The 17,889-nt window shown below is 42.9% G+C and overlaps 1 protein-coding gene across 17 annotated transcripts in view; it reads left to right on the forward strand.

Moving 5' to 3' along the window:
- The window catches only part of IQSEC1 (IQ motif and Sec7 domain ArfGEF 1), a 247,199-nt gene that overhangs the window by 124,927 nt on the left and 104,383 nt on the right, over positions 1–17,889 (forward strand). For 2 of the 17 annotated variants that reach the window (XM_085516924.1, XM_085516932.1), the window contains exon 1: positions 13,819–13,940. The exons of 12 other annotated variants lie outside the window; for them this stretch is intronic. Coding sequence is in view for 3 of the 5 variants with exons in the window: in XM_085516916.1 (XP_085373042.1) it covers positions 13,693–13,940 (248 nt within the window). In the remaining 2 variants the exon portion in view is untranslated. Of the gene's footprint in view, positions 1–3,476; positions 4,123–13,438; positions 13,941–17,889 lie in introns of those variants that run through there. 3 more of the 17 variants (XM_085516919.1, XM_085516930.1, XM_085516916.1) reach the window with 3 other exon arrangements.

Below are 17,889 nucleotides of genomic sequence, written 5' to 3' on the forward strand. Positions count from 1 at the left end.
GGAAGCTGAATAAATTGGAGATCTCTTTGAAGCAGAGAACTTATCAGCCAAGCTTCCTCTTGGGTAAAGATAAGGCAGATAGCGTAATATAATAATAATATAAAGATAACCCCATCACATGTGGGTGTTACAGTGGTGCAGCAGAGCCCAAGAGCTCTGTTCATGTTTCTCTTTCCATTTTCCCCAGTCAGGAAGGAATCCTTGCTGATGTGGCACCCAGATCTGCATCAAAGGTCCTGAAAGAGAGGTCTGGTTTTGCAGAGCCTTTAACATGAAAACATCCCTTATTTATTTTTTTTTTAGGAACAACCTAGGAAACTTTCCCATTCACTTGCACATGGACAGTATTTGTTTTCCACTATCAAGAAAGGGCTGCAGCATACAGAGGCTGTACATGCTGCTGTATTCTTCAAGCATACCAGCAGCTTCTCCAGGATCTATTCATTTGCACAAAATCTGATATTATCTATACTTTGTACAATCCTTACTCCTTAATGTGGTGTGCACAGTAAATGTAATGGAATAAGTATGGGAACTGCATGATCTTATTCTTATGACATGCTTGAGCTCCACAGCCTATGAATCATTAGCTTGAAGATCTTGTCTGTGGCTACAGAATTATCCCATCCTGCAGTCAGGAAGGACTTATGGAAAGCAGATCTCTTGCTGTAGGCTTCCTGTTTCTGTACTCTGTAAGTAGACAGAAACAATATTTTTCCACACAAGTGAAATATTTTTCAGGATTCTTCCTGTCATATCATGATAAAGAGTGTATGCAAGTAAAGATGTATAACAGTTGAATGTATGCACTACAGCTACATAATCTTTAATTCTTGATAGACAAGTTGATTTTCCTGCACTGACCTTATAGTGGGTTTATTTTATACAACATTCTTCCTCATCAGTGGACAGCTTCGCTTCAGCCTCCCAGGTTGCCAAGGCAGCCACCCCTACAACTGGGACTTACACTGTATGTTTTATCTTGCCTTTTTTATTTAAATGGCTCATTTTGAAAGGGTTGTCAGAGCCTTCAGTTTACTGCTGCCAGTGCTGCCTCCCCTAGACTACAAACATTTCCAGCATGCTGCTCACTTATGGTACCATGCCGAAGCTGCAGCTCAGCCAGAAATTACTGCCCTATTAGGCCTGGGAATTCTAAGTCAAGGGTAGCAGTAAGCGCCTTTCTGAAAGAACTAGTTTTATGGTGGTGTAAGTGTGAGATGAAGCTTAATTTTCTTTGTTGGTTTCCTACAGAAGACGAGTGAAAATGAAGACTGTGTTGAGAACATGGTGCTTTTCATTTGCAAAAGCCCTAATTAGCATTTTGTCTGCATGCAGTGCAGTATAATCAGTGCTGGTTGCTGTCAGAAAATCCATGGGTATGCAGCTTTATCTCACAAGAAGTCCAGTATATAGAAGCAATTGAGGTGACGAATAGGGTTTTTTTGTTTTGTTTTTTTTTCTGGTAAACTGTATGATGGACGAAAAGAAATGGCTTTGCAATGTGAGTAGTCAAAGATGTGTTTTCTAAGAAGTCTCGTTTGGGTATCAAAACTTTGGATGATGTCTCATGAGGTTAACTGTCTCTGTGTGCCTTTCCCCTTCCTCCTTGGTCCTGAGAGTAACTGGTTTTGGTTATGGAGCAAGTCCTTCCTTGCTGCTTTGAGGTGTTTCTTGAGGAATCTCAAGAAGTTCAAATTGGGAAAACCTCAAAGGTAAACACTTTATGGCCCATCCGTTTTGTTCTAAAAGAGGATGAGGTTTCCTTGTTCTTGGTCCATTACAATCAGTAACTGCCATCAAACACCACCAAAATGGGAAAGCAGCATCTCAGCCAAAGTCAGAGTTCAGCAGCAGGGAGACTGGGGGAGGCTGGCGCTCTCCTACAGGCACAGATTCCCAAAGGGCTTTTGCTCAGTTCCCCTTCAAGTAAAACTGTCCCTTTAAAGAGGCCGATATCAAGGATAGAGCATTGGGCTGGAAGATTTTGATATGAAAATGTAACATTTAGCTTGATGGTATCACCTCCTGGAAAACTGCCAGGCTACTGAAACCCTGGAGAATGAAAGAGCAGGGAGAAAAGTAGGCTGGAAATCCCACGGTGTGTGTCATACTGTTAGCGGGCTGGCTTATTAAATGTGAGCAATTGTTTTCTTGGGAATCACTTCAACAGTGTTCTGCTGCTGGCATGAAAGAAATCCCAGGGAGCCAGTGCAGGCACCGGGCAGGGCCAGGGATTGTTTCTAAGGGAATTTTCTTTAAGGATGGTTTTTTTTAAAGATGTAAATGAAATGCACTCTTTGGCTTTTCCTGCAAGGTGTTTCTTTGTGATCAGTTCATTCCCACCACTCATCCTGGGCTGTACAGTCTGTTTCTAGGGAAGTACAAGGAATTGTGAAGTGAAAATGTTTGAAGGTTGTTGCCTAAGCATAAATATACCTGAGTAAGGATTGACAGGTCCTTTAAGGAAGCAAAGAATCAGCAACTTAGAATTTCTTTTCAGCTCACCTTCCACAGCTGTATTTTAGGGCGTTGCAAGGTGCCTGTGGCACTAAATGGTGACTATGTGTAAGATCAGATCCAAAGGGTCCCAAACTTCTGCCCTGCAATAGGTCTGTGGGGTTTGGATGTGCCTGAACTCCTGAGGGGCTCTGGTTAAGTTTGGTTTTCTTCTTTATAAACAGCATAAAGATGGTAAAAAAGCAAAACAAAAAAGGTGTTTTGTATTGTTTCAGATGTTTCCTTGGATTGTGACCTTGGTTCTGTTGTTATTTGTGTAGATTTCTTTCCCTCTACTGATAGCAAGCAATACCACCAGTGGCTCCTATGGATGACTTTCAAACCTCACCAAAGTGCAAACACCCAAAGTGTACTTTTGGGAAAGGTGAATCTGGCAGCACAGTGGGCATATGACATGGTCAGTGTCCAGCAGGGCTCGTGTGCTTTGCTTTGCTTCTAAAGCCATCCCATATGAGGCTCACAGCGTGAGCTCCTGCCCGGGCGCCCCACGGGGCGAGAGCCTTCGCTATGGGACTGAGGGAAAAACGGAGGGGTGGGAGAATCGGCTGGGTGTCTTCTATTAAAGATAAGACAGCAGTTCAAACTGATGTTCTTTCAGAACCAAAAGCCTTCTGCTTTTAGCACGTCTGGCCGGAGATTCTAAAGCCGGGCCGTAGCCGACGGCAGACGCCGCCAAATGCCCGCTGTGCCGGGGCTGCCCGCTGCTGGGGGAGCGCTGTGGCTGCCGCTGCCCGGCAACGCGCCCCGCCGGGCTGACTGAGCCGAGCGCTGCTGCAGGCTGAGAGCCGAGCGGTGGGGAGGGGTGGGGGGAGGAGGGTCTGCGCTTCGGGTTTGGGGGCTGGTTTTGGTCTTTTTTTTTTTATTTCCCCGTCATAAGGAGCCCACAGTTCTCATAGGTGCTGGCAGACAATGGGGCTGGTGTGATTTGCACGGGGGGAGCTGATGAGCGGAGTTGTGTGCTGCTTTATTTGACCAACAACAACAACAACAAAAAAAAGGAGCGGGGGGGACCGCCGTTCCAGTGTGATGGGATCATAGCGCTGCTGTGATTACAGGCAGTTGTGAGGTTGATTGAGATAATTGCTTGTCTTCTCATAAGTTCTGCAAGCTCTCAGGATGGTTTGCAAAGCTCTTTCTGCAGCCTTAGCTGGAACGCAGACACGTTATTTGTCCGGAGGGCCATCCGAGTGGCCTAAAATAGCCAAAAGGAGAAGCGGGATTTGTGTGTAATAACAGCTATCCGGTGGCATCGGACACTTTGGGGAAGATAAACTGCAGTGAGGATCAAAGAGCGTCTGTGAGCCGTAGCCTTTGTGCGCTGCCTCTTTGTATGGAAGTGGGTGCTGCGGTGTGCAGGTGCTGTGCCATGTGCGTGGGCTGCCGCACCGCCAGCACTTAGAAACACTCGTGTGCGGCAATAAGGGGAGAGTTGGGTTGAAGTCATTCCCATCAAAAACAAAAAAGCAATCTCGTGGTGCTAAAATCTAACTGCAGAATCCGCTTGCTGCAGTACGGTTCTTTGAAAATGCTGAAGTTAAAGGCCTTCTGCTTGGATTACTGGCAGTTCCTGTGTCTGCAGCCTCTCCACGGCTTCTATAAAAGGTAAGAAAACGTTAACTCAGACATTCTTTTCGGGACTGTGTTGCTGCACATGATGCCCTCAGTGCTTTTACTCACTACGCTGTTCTGCTGCTGAAAGGCGAATATACACAGGAAAAGGGAGTGGTAGGGAATTAATCAGAACTTGTGACAAAGGTTGTAAAGGTCCTTTTTTATTGTTTTCATTATCAACCACTTTTGTCTCTGTGCATGCAGATGCGAAAGGTGAGGATGCTGTTTGGTTTTACCATTTACTTTGAGTCACATCACCTCAGTTTAGACTCGATTGGTACTTTACTCTCTGATACTTCATCCATGGGCACAGTAGTTTGTATTGTGTAGTTTACAGACTGCAGATAGCACTGAGATTAATTGAAATGTCATGGAAATTTACATAACATAAAGGTCCTTCTTTTCTTTCAGGGATATTTAGTAATATAATAGTTTATCTTTCATTTCCCTCCTGGTGTAAAGCGCACATCACAGTCATTCAGAGCAATGGGCACTTCAGTGAGGCAGGCCTGACGTACAGCTTAAATGATTGATGGTGAAAGGGGATCGTAAAGAATAGCGCTGGGTGTCAGATGCATTGAGCTTTGCCTATTTAATGGAACAGCAAAATAAGCAATTCCATTTAACACGTCCCTGAACTTAGCTCAATGTTTTTTAATCTAAGCTTCTGTTTTCTTGCTCTTGATTTACGCTACTTATGGCGATTGTGGGTCTCTGAATTTTCTGGGGGAAAAGTGGAGATATTTTCATTGCTAACAAAACCCATGTGATTTAAAATAGGATTCTGTTCTTGCTATGTACACTTTGTGGTCTGACTATCTATTGTCAGCCTACAGAAAGTGCTTTGTACTAAATGCTAATTGCAGTTGAATTTTTCATGCAGTGACTGGAGGCTGGAGAAGGGAACCATTCCAATCTTTTTCAAGGTTTAAGGGGTGCCCCCACTTTCTGGCATTGAGTAATATAGGACCCTCATCTGTGACCATTGGCTGCTGAAGTTTCAAAAGATAGCTTTATACTATTACAGCTTTTCACAAGTTTCATTTTTAGGCCAAAAAAAAAAAAAAAAAAAAGTTCCAACCTATTCCCAGCCTGTTGTCATATCCTCCTTGCTGAGAATCCATGTGAAATAAGAAATATAGGCAGACTGTTCTGGTGTGAGTAAATACAACTAAACTCAAGCTTTATGTTTCGGATTCCTGGCAACCTCCCAGCTTTGTTGCAAATGAATTACCCTAGGGTTATACTGCATCTCCTAATGGAAATCCCTGCAGTACCTAAGGACTTTCCATTTGCATCCTTCCAGACAGTTAATTTGTTTATCATGAAACCTTGCATGTATTTGAACTCTCCTCCTGGAGTGCATTTGTATGAACAGAAGTAAGAAGAGTCAAAGCACTTAAATATCAGATAGAAACGCTTTATTCTCGTCATTCTGAGAAAAGGAGAATTAAAGTTTCAACTTTCTTACATTTTAGACAGAATAACTTCTTGATTAAAGGCAGAGTGACTAACGAGTGTGAAAAGCAAATGGTATCGAATGAATAAAGAAACAAAACGCAAGAAAGACCACTTAAAATGGAAAGAAGAAAAAACACTTTCTTTAGATTGAATGAGTTTCTGTCAGTAGTTGTTGTAAGCTGACACTCTTGGACAAGAGCCAAAATTGTCTTGTGTGCATGCATTTTCCTCTTTTATGTATGAAATAAGATAACCAAAATAGGACTCAATGAAGAGTTCCTTCATGTTAGGCTTACTTGATGAATTGTTCATATGACGTAGGGTTCTTGCCTGCCCTCTGTTCCACCTGGATGAGGGGGAGAACAAGTGCCAGAGAGTGGAGACAGGAGCAGAGTTCAGTCACTTCTGCATGATGCTCCTTCTGCTACCAATGTCACCCGGAATTGGCCGCAGCCACGTGTGCAGAGGTGCAGTGCCAGGGAAGCAGTACTGAGCTCAAAGGCCTTCCTAGTGTGCAAGTGGTGGTATAACAGCAGGTGACTGCAGGGCAGGTGTGGGGAGGATGTACAAAAGCCCACTCAAGGTGTGTTGCTGCTGCTATGGGTTGTCTCTGCCCTGTGAGCTCTGCCTGCTACTCGTGCACTCACCCAGCCCAGTGGGGCACAGACAGCCGGCATAGCAAGCAATGGGACTGCTCTTCTGTTCCCTTTTGTGGGCTGTCTGAGCAGAACATGACTTCAAATTTCAGTTGTACTCAATGGTGAGAACTACAGTAAATGCTTCTTGTCAGTTCAGAAGCTCTGTGGCATGCTGCTGTATTTCAGAAGTCAAGCTGTGGTTTTGGATTTTGTTACTCAGGGATGCCTTATGGGATCGTGCCTGTTGCCTGAACCAGACAGTGGATCCCAGTGCAGGGTCTGGGGACATTGAGGAAGAACTATTACAGAAACTGTATGATGTGTTTGGTTAATTCATTAATTTATGGAAATCAACACGCAGCAGTGGCTGTGTGTTGGTCAGTGCTATAGCCCATCATGTGCTGGGTTTTGGTATCCTTTGAATACAAATACCAGAAGCATGGAGATGAATTTCTATAGTAGATTAAATGTAAGATGAGCAAATCACTGTAGGGTTTCTGTGTGATTTTGAGGATGAATGTCTCATGCTTAATTGGCGAATTATTATAAAATCATGTGACTTTGGATTTAACGTGTGGAAGTGAAGATTTCTCTAGCTGGGAGATGCATCGTGCTGTGCTTCTGCCAGCTGGTGTGTAATGGTCCATGTGGGAAACTGTTACTGCTAGTATTGCATTAAAGAGAAAGCAATAAGGTGAGAAGAATTGTGTCTGAAAGTGAAGGCGATTGTAACTTGTACTCTGGGAGGGGGATTTTTTTTCTTCCAGGATTTTCCTCTCATTTCTTGCAATGCTTTTAAAAGATGAGAACATTTTTACTTATTTATTTATTTTAACGAGTCATTTTTTTTACAAATGACCTCTCCATTTCCATTTTCCCTTTTTACAGTTTGCTCACTCTATAGGAGGCAGGAGTCCCTTACAGAGCAGTTGGGTGTTTCCAGCAAGCCTCTGATTCCAGCCACCCCAATGGAGTCAGATAGGGAGGGATGGCAGGCTGTTTGAAGAGGGATTGGCTGGAATTCTCTGCTGGTCTTTAGTTGGGACTGGCAATTCCAGCACTGTGATTCAGGATAGACTGAATCATGTGCTTAAGCCCATCTCCAGGCAAGAGCAGGTCTATATTTTGGTGTATGATTCAGTCCCACTTGGATGTTTCAGTGATGATAATAAGTGAAAACACTTTCATAAATTTCCGGTGCAGGAACAGCTTATTGCTGCTATACCAGAATGTCACAAAGGGACTGGGTCTCAGAAGCTGGTTAAGCCCCTCTAATATCAATCTCTGTGGGGCACCTGCATCTCTCAGCTCATCCTTTTTGCTACTCTGTTATCCAAGACAAATTTGTAGCGTTTGAAGCTATTAAATGAATAGCCAGCTCTGATTTAAATGCAGTTTCAACGATAGCATATGTGCTTTAAGTGATCTATGTCAGGATTGTCTTCTAAGCTCTTTGTCAAAAAGAATTCCTTTAAAAAAAGTACTTTGATAGTCTTTGTTCCTCGCCTCTGGTGTTGACAGCACGGACTTTGCCTGTAGATGATGTGGGGTGGCTTCAGATGTGTCAGACAACACAGCTGCTGGCAGGCAAGGAGCAGGCTGCTTCCTTTAAGTAAAGCACAGCATAAGCTACAGATACAGGTCTCAGTCATCGTGTGCTACTTCTTATGTAAAGAGAACACAATTTTTAAATCCATTATTTGAAATAACAGTTAATGAAGGCTGACAATACGTTATTTACCTTTTGTGATCTTAATATCCCCAGAAACAATACCTGTACAGTGGTAACATCTCACCAACAGCAAGCAAGAAAAATAAATCTTTGTGTTCTTGTTCATGAGAGCAAGGATTTCTTTTCCTCACACTGACAGTGATGTCAGCTGGTTTGCTTTACTTCTGGCTCTCATTTGAACTATGAGCTCCTTTGCAATCTGTCTTGAACAAAATAATAGCAGAGTGTGTGGGATAAGTAACTGAAGTTGTCTTGAACTTGCATTTGGAGTTCACCATATATGTTGTTAGAAACAAATAGTTTGCTTCCACTTGACAGTGACTTCATCCAGAGCAGGGCTGAGTCACAGTGCCTATAGCACGGCTCTCCCAGGAGGCTGATGCTGGCAGTGTTTATGCAAACACAGAGCAGCTGAGAGCACACAATTCTCTCCTCCTCCTTATCCCCCAAATCCAACATCCTCCTGAAGGGCAGCCAGCAAAAATGGCAGATTGCAGCATTCCCATATTCAGCATAAAAAAGGAAGCCATTGAATAAATTTTAAAAATATATATATTTGTATGTATGTTTGACATATACAAATGCCTTGCCTACACTCAGGGAAGCAGTGATTTCAAGCCAATAAATTAAAACACCCCAATACTTTTTATTCTGGTTATAGCCTTCATTTTAATGTAATTAACGCTACCACCTATCTGAAAGAGTTCATAAGTGTTCAAGCTGTTTTGTCCATACGCTTTCTATTCACACTCCTAATTTTTCTTAGCTCTCTGGGATGTTCTTCTTTCCAATGCAGTGGGCAGCCATCTTTCAGGATCCCTTACATTTCCATGCCCTGACTTCACTGAAGTCTGCTGTGGGACTTTGATACTGCCAACTGCCAAAAATCCAGTGCAGATATAAAGGGCTGTGTGGTGTCTTCTGTCACCACTGCTGTAACTGATAATCTGCATTTCTGAATGGAGGTGGTTCCTTGCATATGTGTCCTTTCTCTGCCTCTGTGGTAAGTGGAGTGTCAGTACTTTCCAAAGCGTTTCTCACCCAGGAACCAACTCGGAGTGATCACGTTCTGCATTCTTTACATTTGTGCAGATTTCTACCTTCCACAATGTGAGGTTTGTGTTAGGACTTTGAAGAACCTTGGTATGTGTTCTGGGACTCCCGCAGATGTGTAGTTGGCAATGTCTGCCATTGAGCTGCACCCCTTGAGAGCCCGCTGTGTGCCAGGCTTTACTCTTTCAGTGTCTGGTCTCTACTGTGTTTAGATGCATCTGATGGATAGGCAGACCCTGGGGCTGTCACATTTTAATTGTGCATCTGGCTATGAGCCTACATGAATTGGAAGCTTTCTGAGCTTCCTTTGATAGTCTTCCAAGATTAAGTCACAGAAAAGGGCTCTGGGAGTATGGTGGAGGCCTGGGCACAAGAGAATCTATCTGTAGATTCAGCTAGAAGGGTGCTGGAGGGCTCCTGAGCAGCGCAGGCCTGCCAGCTTGTGGGGCCGAGATGCCCTTTAGCAAAATGCCAAAACCGTGCTGACTGACGTACGTGTCTGACACTGCTGTAAGCTCCCAGAAAACATTGTGTTCTGTATGCCCTTAGGAATGTCTAAGAAGTTAGAAAAAGAAGGTTTAAATGCAAGGAGAGAAAATCCAGTGGAGGCAAAAGAAGAAATGTAGTCATTGTATTATATCTAAATCCCTTCCTCTATTAAAGAAAACATTGCCTTTTTACAGATTAAAGTGACTCTGGGTTCTTTTTAGCAATAAAAACCATTGGAAGTATCATAGTACTGTTACTAAAACATTTGGTAGGTGCTTTTAAGTGCCAAGTTGTGAGAACTTCTGGCGAGTTTATTTCCAGTAGGAAGGACAACAATCCCAAAACAATTGCTTTGATTCCCCTGCTCCAGCTGTGGGCACTCAGCAAAGCAAAGCCAGTGTGTCTGTCTCAGCTCTTTCAGGTGGTCGTGGTGCAAGCTCACCTGCATCAGCAGTTTCAGCTCCTGCTCACATAGCAGCTGGGACAGTGAAGTAGGCAGCCCTTCATGCTGGCTTTGCAAGAGGCAGAACTGCCTGTGGGAGGGGCAGGGATAGCCCAGTGCAGACACATTTTGGCTGCCTCAGCTGTTGGGTGAGCCCATATAAGCCACCTGGGAAAGCTGGTATCATAGCACTGCCTTTGTCTGAATGACCAGTTGCCAGAATTATAGGTTTCTTCCTTAGAAGAAGTGGGTTTTTTTATAAAGTTTGGAATTATTTTACCTGTTATAAACCATGAAATACAGCTCTAAGAGGGTTGGTGTGCCCACTCAGTGCGTAAATATGGAAGTAAACTTGTGGGAAAATCTAGGCACACCATGATCATCTGATGCAGAGGACAGCACTTCATTAATCCACTGAAAATAAAACACTTAAAGTGATGAGTGGCCTTGGAAAAGCCAATGTACTAAAGTGGGAATGCGGCAGAGCCACTCATTACAGCTTCCTGTTGCAACTTGGTAGTATGGAGACAGCTGAGAACAGACACTGATAGCAGGACACCACTGTGGGGGAGGGTTGTGCTGTAGATGACTTGCAGGCAAGACTAATTGAGTAAAGGTTTCCAGGGAATATCATGGGAAGGGAAAACAAAGAATCAAACTAAGCATATTTGTTTGGGGAGTTCTGCTTCATACAAAGCATGGTTCCATGCACAGTGTAACTGGGTGGGTGCAGTGATGTCCTACGAATGGAATCTGTTGTTTCATTTCAAGGGGAAGAGATAACTGAAGTTTTTATTGCCACACCCAAAGAGGGATAATAAACCAGCCAGGCAGCATCTGTCTCCAAATAGCCCTTGTTACCAGTCCACAGTCTGCATTGGCTGTGATTGCTTGGCCAAATGTGTGAGTATGGGAGAAAATTGTAGCTGGAATCATTACAATAGATTATGATTGTTGTACAAAATGGAAAATCTGTGTCAAAAGCAGACATGATGCCAAAACACCCCTGCGGTGCTGGGGCTCATCTTGACTTGTCCTACAGTGAAAGCAAACAAGGCTTCAAAAAAGTGAAATCATTTGATATGCTAATCTGTGTCTTGTTTCAGGCACAGTAATGTCACTGTGAACAAAGGAAAAGAACGTAAACAGCTCAGACAAAAGGGATGTTCTGTCTTACTGCTCCTGGCAAAGTTCTTCCATTCCCAAATAAGACTGTCCTTAAGAGTAAGAAATAGTTATTAGTCAATTTCCTCTTTCGTATCTGTTCTGTTACCTCTGTGGTAATCGTACTGTGAAAGGGATCTTTTCAGAAAAGGCAGCCCATCAGAGAGACAGAATGAACCATAGGCTTTAGTTAATCACTCATTCTTCACATCTGTGCACATACAGAAATCATCTGCTGTGGCTGATAACATTACACCTGCAGCTGGTCAAATCTAGCACTGCTTTCCTTGCTGTCATGAAGCCTTACAATGTGCCTTGTCATTTCCAGCAGCATTTCAGAGTAACCTATTCCTCATGTTTACACCAGGATAAATAGCATTAATCTGCACCCAAGTACTAATTGTAGAACCAAAACACTAGATTTGTCAGCTTGTTATATGGTTTGCACAGCATTCAGCGTTTTCTGGATGTACATTATTTTGTCTTTGCGGGTTGCCTATCAGTTCTAAATTATTCCAGCTTTGAGCTTCCTATTCCCTGCAGAGTAAATGCTTGCTTGGAGGCGGACTAGCTTGATTTGCCTAGGTCAATGTTGTGAATTAGTGAACAAACTCAGCTGAAACAGTGTTTGCTGTTCCATGGATCTATCCATGCTATCAAGAGCTGCAGCTCATATAAAAGAGCAAAGAAAGCAAAAAAAACAGCTGCTTCTCAGCTTTATCTGATGATGCTCTAACATCACTTTGATTCATTTGGTCATTAGATGTGCATAAATGCTAGAAACTTAAATGAAGCTGGTGATGAATAGTCCTGTATTTAAAAAGCTTTTGTAGATCTTAGTGTGATATTTGCCCTTATTTATTTCTTAGAGAAAGATAAAATCATATTTCTGTGGATGCTGGTAGAGTCAAAATATTACAGCTGACTATGAATCAATGAATGTGTAGTGCAGGAACAGCAATTACTCTGATGTATGAAATAGATGCTGAAATAGGTATAGTTGGCACAACTAGCATGTGTGGTACTTTTATGCTACCTTGAAAATAAACCACTGTTAGTTTAATACTTCAGATATAATGGGCTTGTTTATAGTAAACCAAGTACTCCAAGAGTGCCTCCTACAAAGGTAAGAAATACTTTTCCTTGCACTTTTTCTCTCATATTTGCAAGTTAAAGTGATTGAGTTCAGCTGGTCTGCCAGAACTTGCATGGCTTTTTTCCATCATTAAAGTGTATCTCACAGATTATGGCAAGAACAGATCTGTAAGTTTCCTAATGTAATATTTTCTCTATTAATTCTACTGATGTAGAATGTGCAGCATGCCATGGAACTTTTTCTAACTTTTTTATGAGCTGTCAGTAATTTATTCCTGAAGTCATTGTCAGAAAATCACTGAAATGGAGCCTATCTCAGCCTAGTGGTACTGGCCATGAGATCCGAGATAAAATGGTCTTATACAGAATGGAGTTACGCGGCAGAAAACAGGCATTTAATTGCAAAAGCGTCCGGTTCTATCAAGAAGGAACATGAACATAGTTTCTTGCTTAATTAAGTTTTATAATATAAACACGCATTTAATGTCTTTGATCCAGAAGAAGCCCTGATAACTGTGCTATTGACCTCTAAGAGAATTGCAGTCTGGTGGGCTGAGCTAAGGCTCAGGAAGCTGTAATGTCATAACAACAACACTGACTGTCTGGGTGGTCTTGAAGAAATCAGGGCAGAATTTCAAGGGCTCATCCTTCAGTGAGTAAACGATAGCAATGCTGACAACAAAAATAATAATTCTATAAGGGGGATTCCAAATGTGTCTGTTGAGGTTTAAATTCAGTTGAAACTGTTGGTGATAAATGAAGCTCACTTCAACATAATCCTCCAAAAACCAAGAGCAAAGTTAGTGCTGGTACTTTTTATTTAAGCTGGATATTTAATATTGCTTGTAAATCCCTGCCATCACTGAGAAATTGTGCTGTGCCAAGTGTGGGATTTGGAATCTTTCTGAGGACTATATACTGACACAAAAAGAAAATCCAATTGCCATGTACCTATCTGTGAGGTTTCAATGCAGTTAGACCACACTACGTACGCAGTGAAGAAGTTTGGGGCTTTTAAATCAGATTTTGTCATTTTATGTAATTTGTAGTCTAGGTCATTCATGTCACAGCTGACATTAACCACTGAAATCATAACTGTTCTAACACAACTTTGGAAAATGACTCATTACTTCTTTTGGCGCTCCAAAGTTTATTACAGCGCCCAAGAAATCTTGCAAACAGTTGGGAATTTATTCAGCCTCAGCAATGTGATGTAGTGTGTGTTTAGTGTGTCTTACAGCTCCAGTAAGTGACTTGCTAAGGCCTTGGTGCTGGACTGGTTTGATTTTTGTTTTTTCTTTTTTCAAGTGGAATAATTTAAAATAACTTTGTGTAGATGCTTCATAGGTAGATTTTGCTTTCTTGCCAACTTGGAGCAACACTATATGTAGCTTTCTGAACAGCCTCTAATAATCGTCTCTGGCTTTCAAATAATGTAAACAAGGAGTCTTGTAAATCATGAAGAAAGGAGTAACTCGAGACTTCAGATGAGGAGAGCTGGCTTCTCTCTGAGTTCATCTGAGTGGAAGTCAGAGGAATCACTTGGAAATCGTGAATCAGAGCTTGGCTGCTGCGTGAACCTTGGACTAACTTTGTCGTGTGCTGCTAAACTTCTTTCTTACGTTACTTGGAATCCTTTTAACTTCGCAAACACTTCAGAGAAGGTCATGAAGGGAGATGGCAGTGCAATGTGGAATCTGATGTGGAAATACTGCATTTCTGTCAGGACAATCAGGTACAGTAGGAATATTTAAAACTTTGTGGTAAGTTTCTGAGAGCTGCATGCATTAAAGATGGTCTCTTCCCTGCTTGTATTATTTGCCCTGTGCAGTTAACTCTGCACAGTCTGAGGTGATTGCTGGGGTGGTTTTTGTTTGTCCTTACAGTAAAGTTCTGAAAGGAAAAAGCAGGGTTATTGAAAGTGATCTTCAAGGAAAGCGGGGTTCTCATGGTTTCAGTTTTGAAAATGCTTCTGTCTCATTTGCATGCAGACAGAATCTGGGATATAAAAAAAGAAAAGCACCAATGCCTTCATGAATATTTGCCTATCATTATCTTTAATTTGTTGTATCCCCCCAAATCTGGTGATGCAGGGTCTGTGTTTAGCACATTGTGAGCATCGTTTGCTTCAGGCAGACGAGAAGCAGGGAGAAAAGGCGGAGGCTCTTATGGCAGAAAAGTCTCTCAAGTTTCAAACGTCTCTAAGCTGGCGCAATACTAGGAGCCTACCTGCTTACCTTGTGTTAAATCACAGCCGACACGGACGAGATGACAGGCTGGGGCTGCCGTGCATTGCTGGGCACATTCCTGGAGCACTGGTGTTTGACAAGCTGTGTGCTCCCTGCCAAGCACAGTTGCTGTAGATTGCAGTAGAGTTTATTCCAGGAATGGAGCTATTAAGCGAGATGCTTGGTGATGGTGTGTTCTCACTGCAATTGGATATATTTAAAAATAGCATGCTATAGTTTTGTACCACTCAAAGCATATAACCCCATAATGTGATTTTGTCACGCGAGCTTCCCTTGAGAAATCACGCAACGTGAATAATTACTGCTTTTCACGCTCCACAATTATTTTGTGCCAAGGAAAGAGTTTAGTGAGCCTGAACTCCTGCATGGATGTTCATGACAACCAGAATGAGACTGTGGAGAGCTTTTATCATCAGGATGCTGAAATAACACTAAAATGTCTCCTCATTCTCAGCACAGTGAATCAATACAGCAGAAACAGGAAATAATCCCTGAGAGAGGATTCAGTTAACATAAAAGTCATTTGTGATCTGATTTTAGAACCAGAAACAGAAGGAAAGCCTGAAACAAACTGAACTGGTGCTTAAATACAGTGGAACGGTCTTTACAGCACAGATATCGTCCTTACTTCAGTACTGCTAGAGACCTCAGAGGAAAGTCCAGTGCAAAAGTCAAGTGATCAAAGTACACATTCCTAGTAAGAGAGAGCTTTAAAGGTTCCTGTAGCCATTTGGGTGTGGCTATTTTTCTAATGTTAAACATGCAAGTTGTGCTCACCTGTAAAGAGACACATCTTTTATCAGTGAAATTACCACTGTTCAGAGCACGTAGGTTCAACATTAGCTTAATTGCTCACAGCAGTTGCTTATTTCTAGAGCAGCTCGCTGGCTCCCACAGCTAGCATAATGCAAAATGAAGTTCTCCTTTGTTGCAGTGCAATGAGTATTTTCAATTAGTTTTGGGCTGTTCTAATACATGATAATTTCATTGTAAGCAAAATCAATGAGCTTGAGAGCATAAAGAAAATGTTTCCTTTGTGGAAAAAGATCTCTACCACCTTAAATGTGCTTTTCAGTTGTCCTTCAGGAATCCTGAACTTCTCCCTACATTATAGGAGCTGTCACCAACCATTCTGGCTCATGTCTCTATTGACCAAGTATGAGGCTATTCCAGTCTTTCTCCTGCCTCCTCCCATTTCTGGAAAACTGTGCAACCCACGCAGCCCCTGCTGGAGATTTCTGTCAGTTTAAATGCATCTTATGTAGTCAGTGAGCTTGTTTGTTTCCTCAGTGTGAGCCGCCCTGCTGAAGGCATTCCTGCACACCCTCCATGCCACTGCAGCACACAGCCCTACATGGCCCAGACTACACTGGGCTGGTTGTGCTACAGCTCCTAATGAATGTGCAGAGCCTGAACGAGGGGTCTGTGCTTCAGGGAACAGTCCCACTCCAAAAAGAAAATTATTACTGCTTGGTTTTGGGGTTGGTCTTGTTTTCATTGGAATCTTCCTGCTTACAAAATTGACTGAGTCTTTATTGTCTGTCCTAATTAGACTGTGTGCCTCAGGGAGAGAGATGATCCATGTCTGTGTGTGCATGCTTAAGTTTGCCATGACTTTTGTTTGTCTGTTTGTGTGGAGTGTTTGCCTGCTCCTACAGCAGAACTAGAAAAACAGTAAAGGTGAAGGGATTTCTTCATCAGAATGACAGAGATGCATTTGTGCCACAGAACAGGAAACTTCTGTCCTGTTACAGTGCTTGGTCTCTGGTTTGGTCAGTCTCTGTCCCACTGCGTGGTCAGGAAGGCATGTGTGGTACATCAGCACTGGGGCAGACCATGATCCACAGGGCTGGGCTGGGCTGCCTGCTGTGGTGTTTGTCACTCTCCTTGGCTGCAGCATTCACTGCCAGGTGTTAAGTTCTCCTGCCCAGAAGTGCTGTAAATTGTCACTGATATCTCCGATGAATGGAGCAGTGGTGTTTGTCACAGACACGTTGGTGAATGAGACCTGAGCAGTACTTCTGGCTGTGCTATCACTGTGGACTCTGCCCGGTTACTTTCTCTTATTACTGAGCCTCTTCCTGTCAGAGCACAGAGGGCAAACAGTGCCCTTTCTGGACTTGGTTCTTCTGGTGAATATCTGCTTGTTAGGATATTTGCGGGTGGAAGAGCCTCCAAAGTCAGAGTTGGCAAAGCATGAAGGCATCACTGGGGTTAAAGAATCAGTAGGCAATTACTTCTTGTGACACTGCATTTTAGTAATATATCATAGATGGGGAATAGGCAAATATTTAGGTGTAAAATTGTTTGTCAGCATATTTGGATTAGCTCTTGTATTTATAGGGTCGTGTCAGTCTGAAAGCAGAGGAACACGTTGCACGTAGCCTGGGAGCAGATCAGCTGCATAGGAATTGCTTGTGCTCTCAGTACTGTGCCACATGCCAGTCAGCCCTCGGGATGGGTTAGTGGTTAGCAGAGCAGACTGGAGCCATCTGAATCAGCAGATCCACAGCCCGCAGAGAATAAATTAAAGGGTCTGTAATAATGTAATGCATAGTTTTCAGCTTGCATCTTGAAGTTCCATTTGCAAGTAACGGAGGAAAATAGTCAATAGTTACTTCTTAGTGCTGTACACATCTGGAAAAAAGTAAGAAGTAGGCTTCAGTATGAGTTGTCATGGAGTTTCTTCGCTTATTTTCCTTCTGCTACAAACATTTTCCATCTTAGTTCAGTCACACTTTATTTTTAGTCATTTGCTTTGTTTTTTTCTGAGGACTGACAGAACAGTGCTGCTTTTTCACCAAGAAAAAACAGCACCGTGACAAGCAAAAGGGTCTCGCTTGAGCTTTAATTGCGTTTTGGGCCTCATGATCAACTGTGACTGTGTAAGGAAGAGGCTGCTGGGAAGTGTGAGTGCATAAAGGCAGTTTGGTGCGTCTCATAGCAAGGGTTTATTCATTATGTTTCTGAGTATCTATACTATGAGAATGTAAGCTGCTCTACACAACAATACATTAAACGGAGCTCAATGTAAAGGAATAATGTAAGGAATATTATTGCACAGCTCAGGTTCAGTGTGATGATACTGCCCATGCATCACAGCTCCTTGTTCCTGCCTCCACAATTTCCACACATGGTGCTGGCACCAGCGTTGAACAGCTGTGAAGGAAAGTCAGCTGGCAAGAAAAGTCCTGTTTCCACCCAGGCAGAGGCTGGGTTCAGCACTGGGGTACACAACAGCTTGTGCTGGCTTTGGGCAAGAGCTGTGATAGGAGAGCCAGGAGACACAGCGCTCTCACTGCCTCAGCATGACCACCCTCAGCACGGGAGATGGGATGGGTGAAAGGACAGAGCTAAGAGACAAGGCTGGGGGTGGTCTGTTCTGAAGTTTGTCGGCAAATATCCGCAGAAGGCACCTTCCTCTTGTTATGGTCT

This window comes from Coturnix japonica, chromosome 15 (genome assembly GCF_054131305.1).
Source record: "Coturnix japonica strain WE chromosome 15, WE-NBRP24, whole genome shotgun sequence".
In the NCBI taxonomy this organism is placed as follows: Eukaryota; Metazoa; Chordata; class Aves; order Galliformes; family Phasianidae; genus Coturnix; species Coturnix japonica.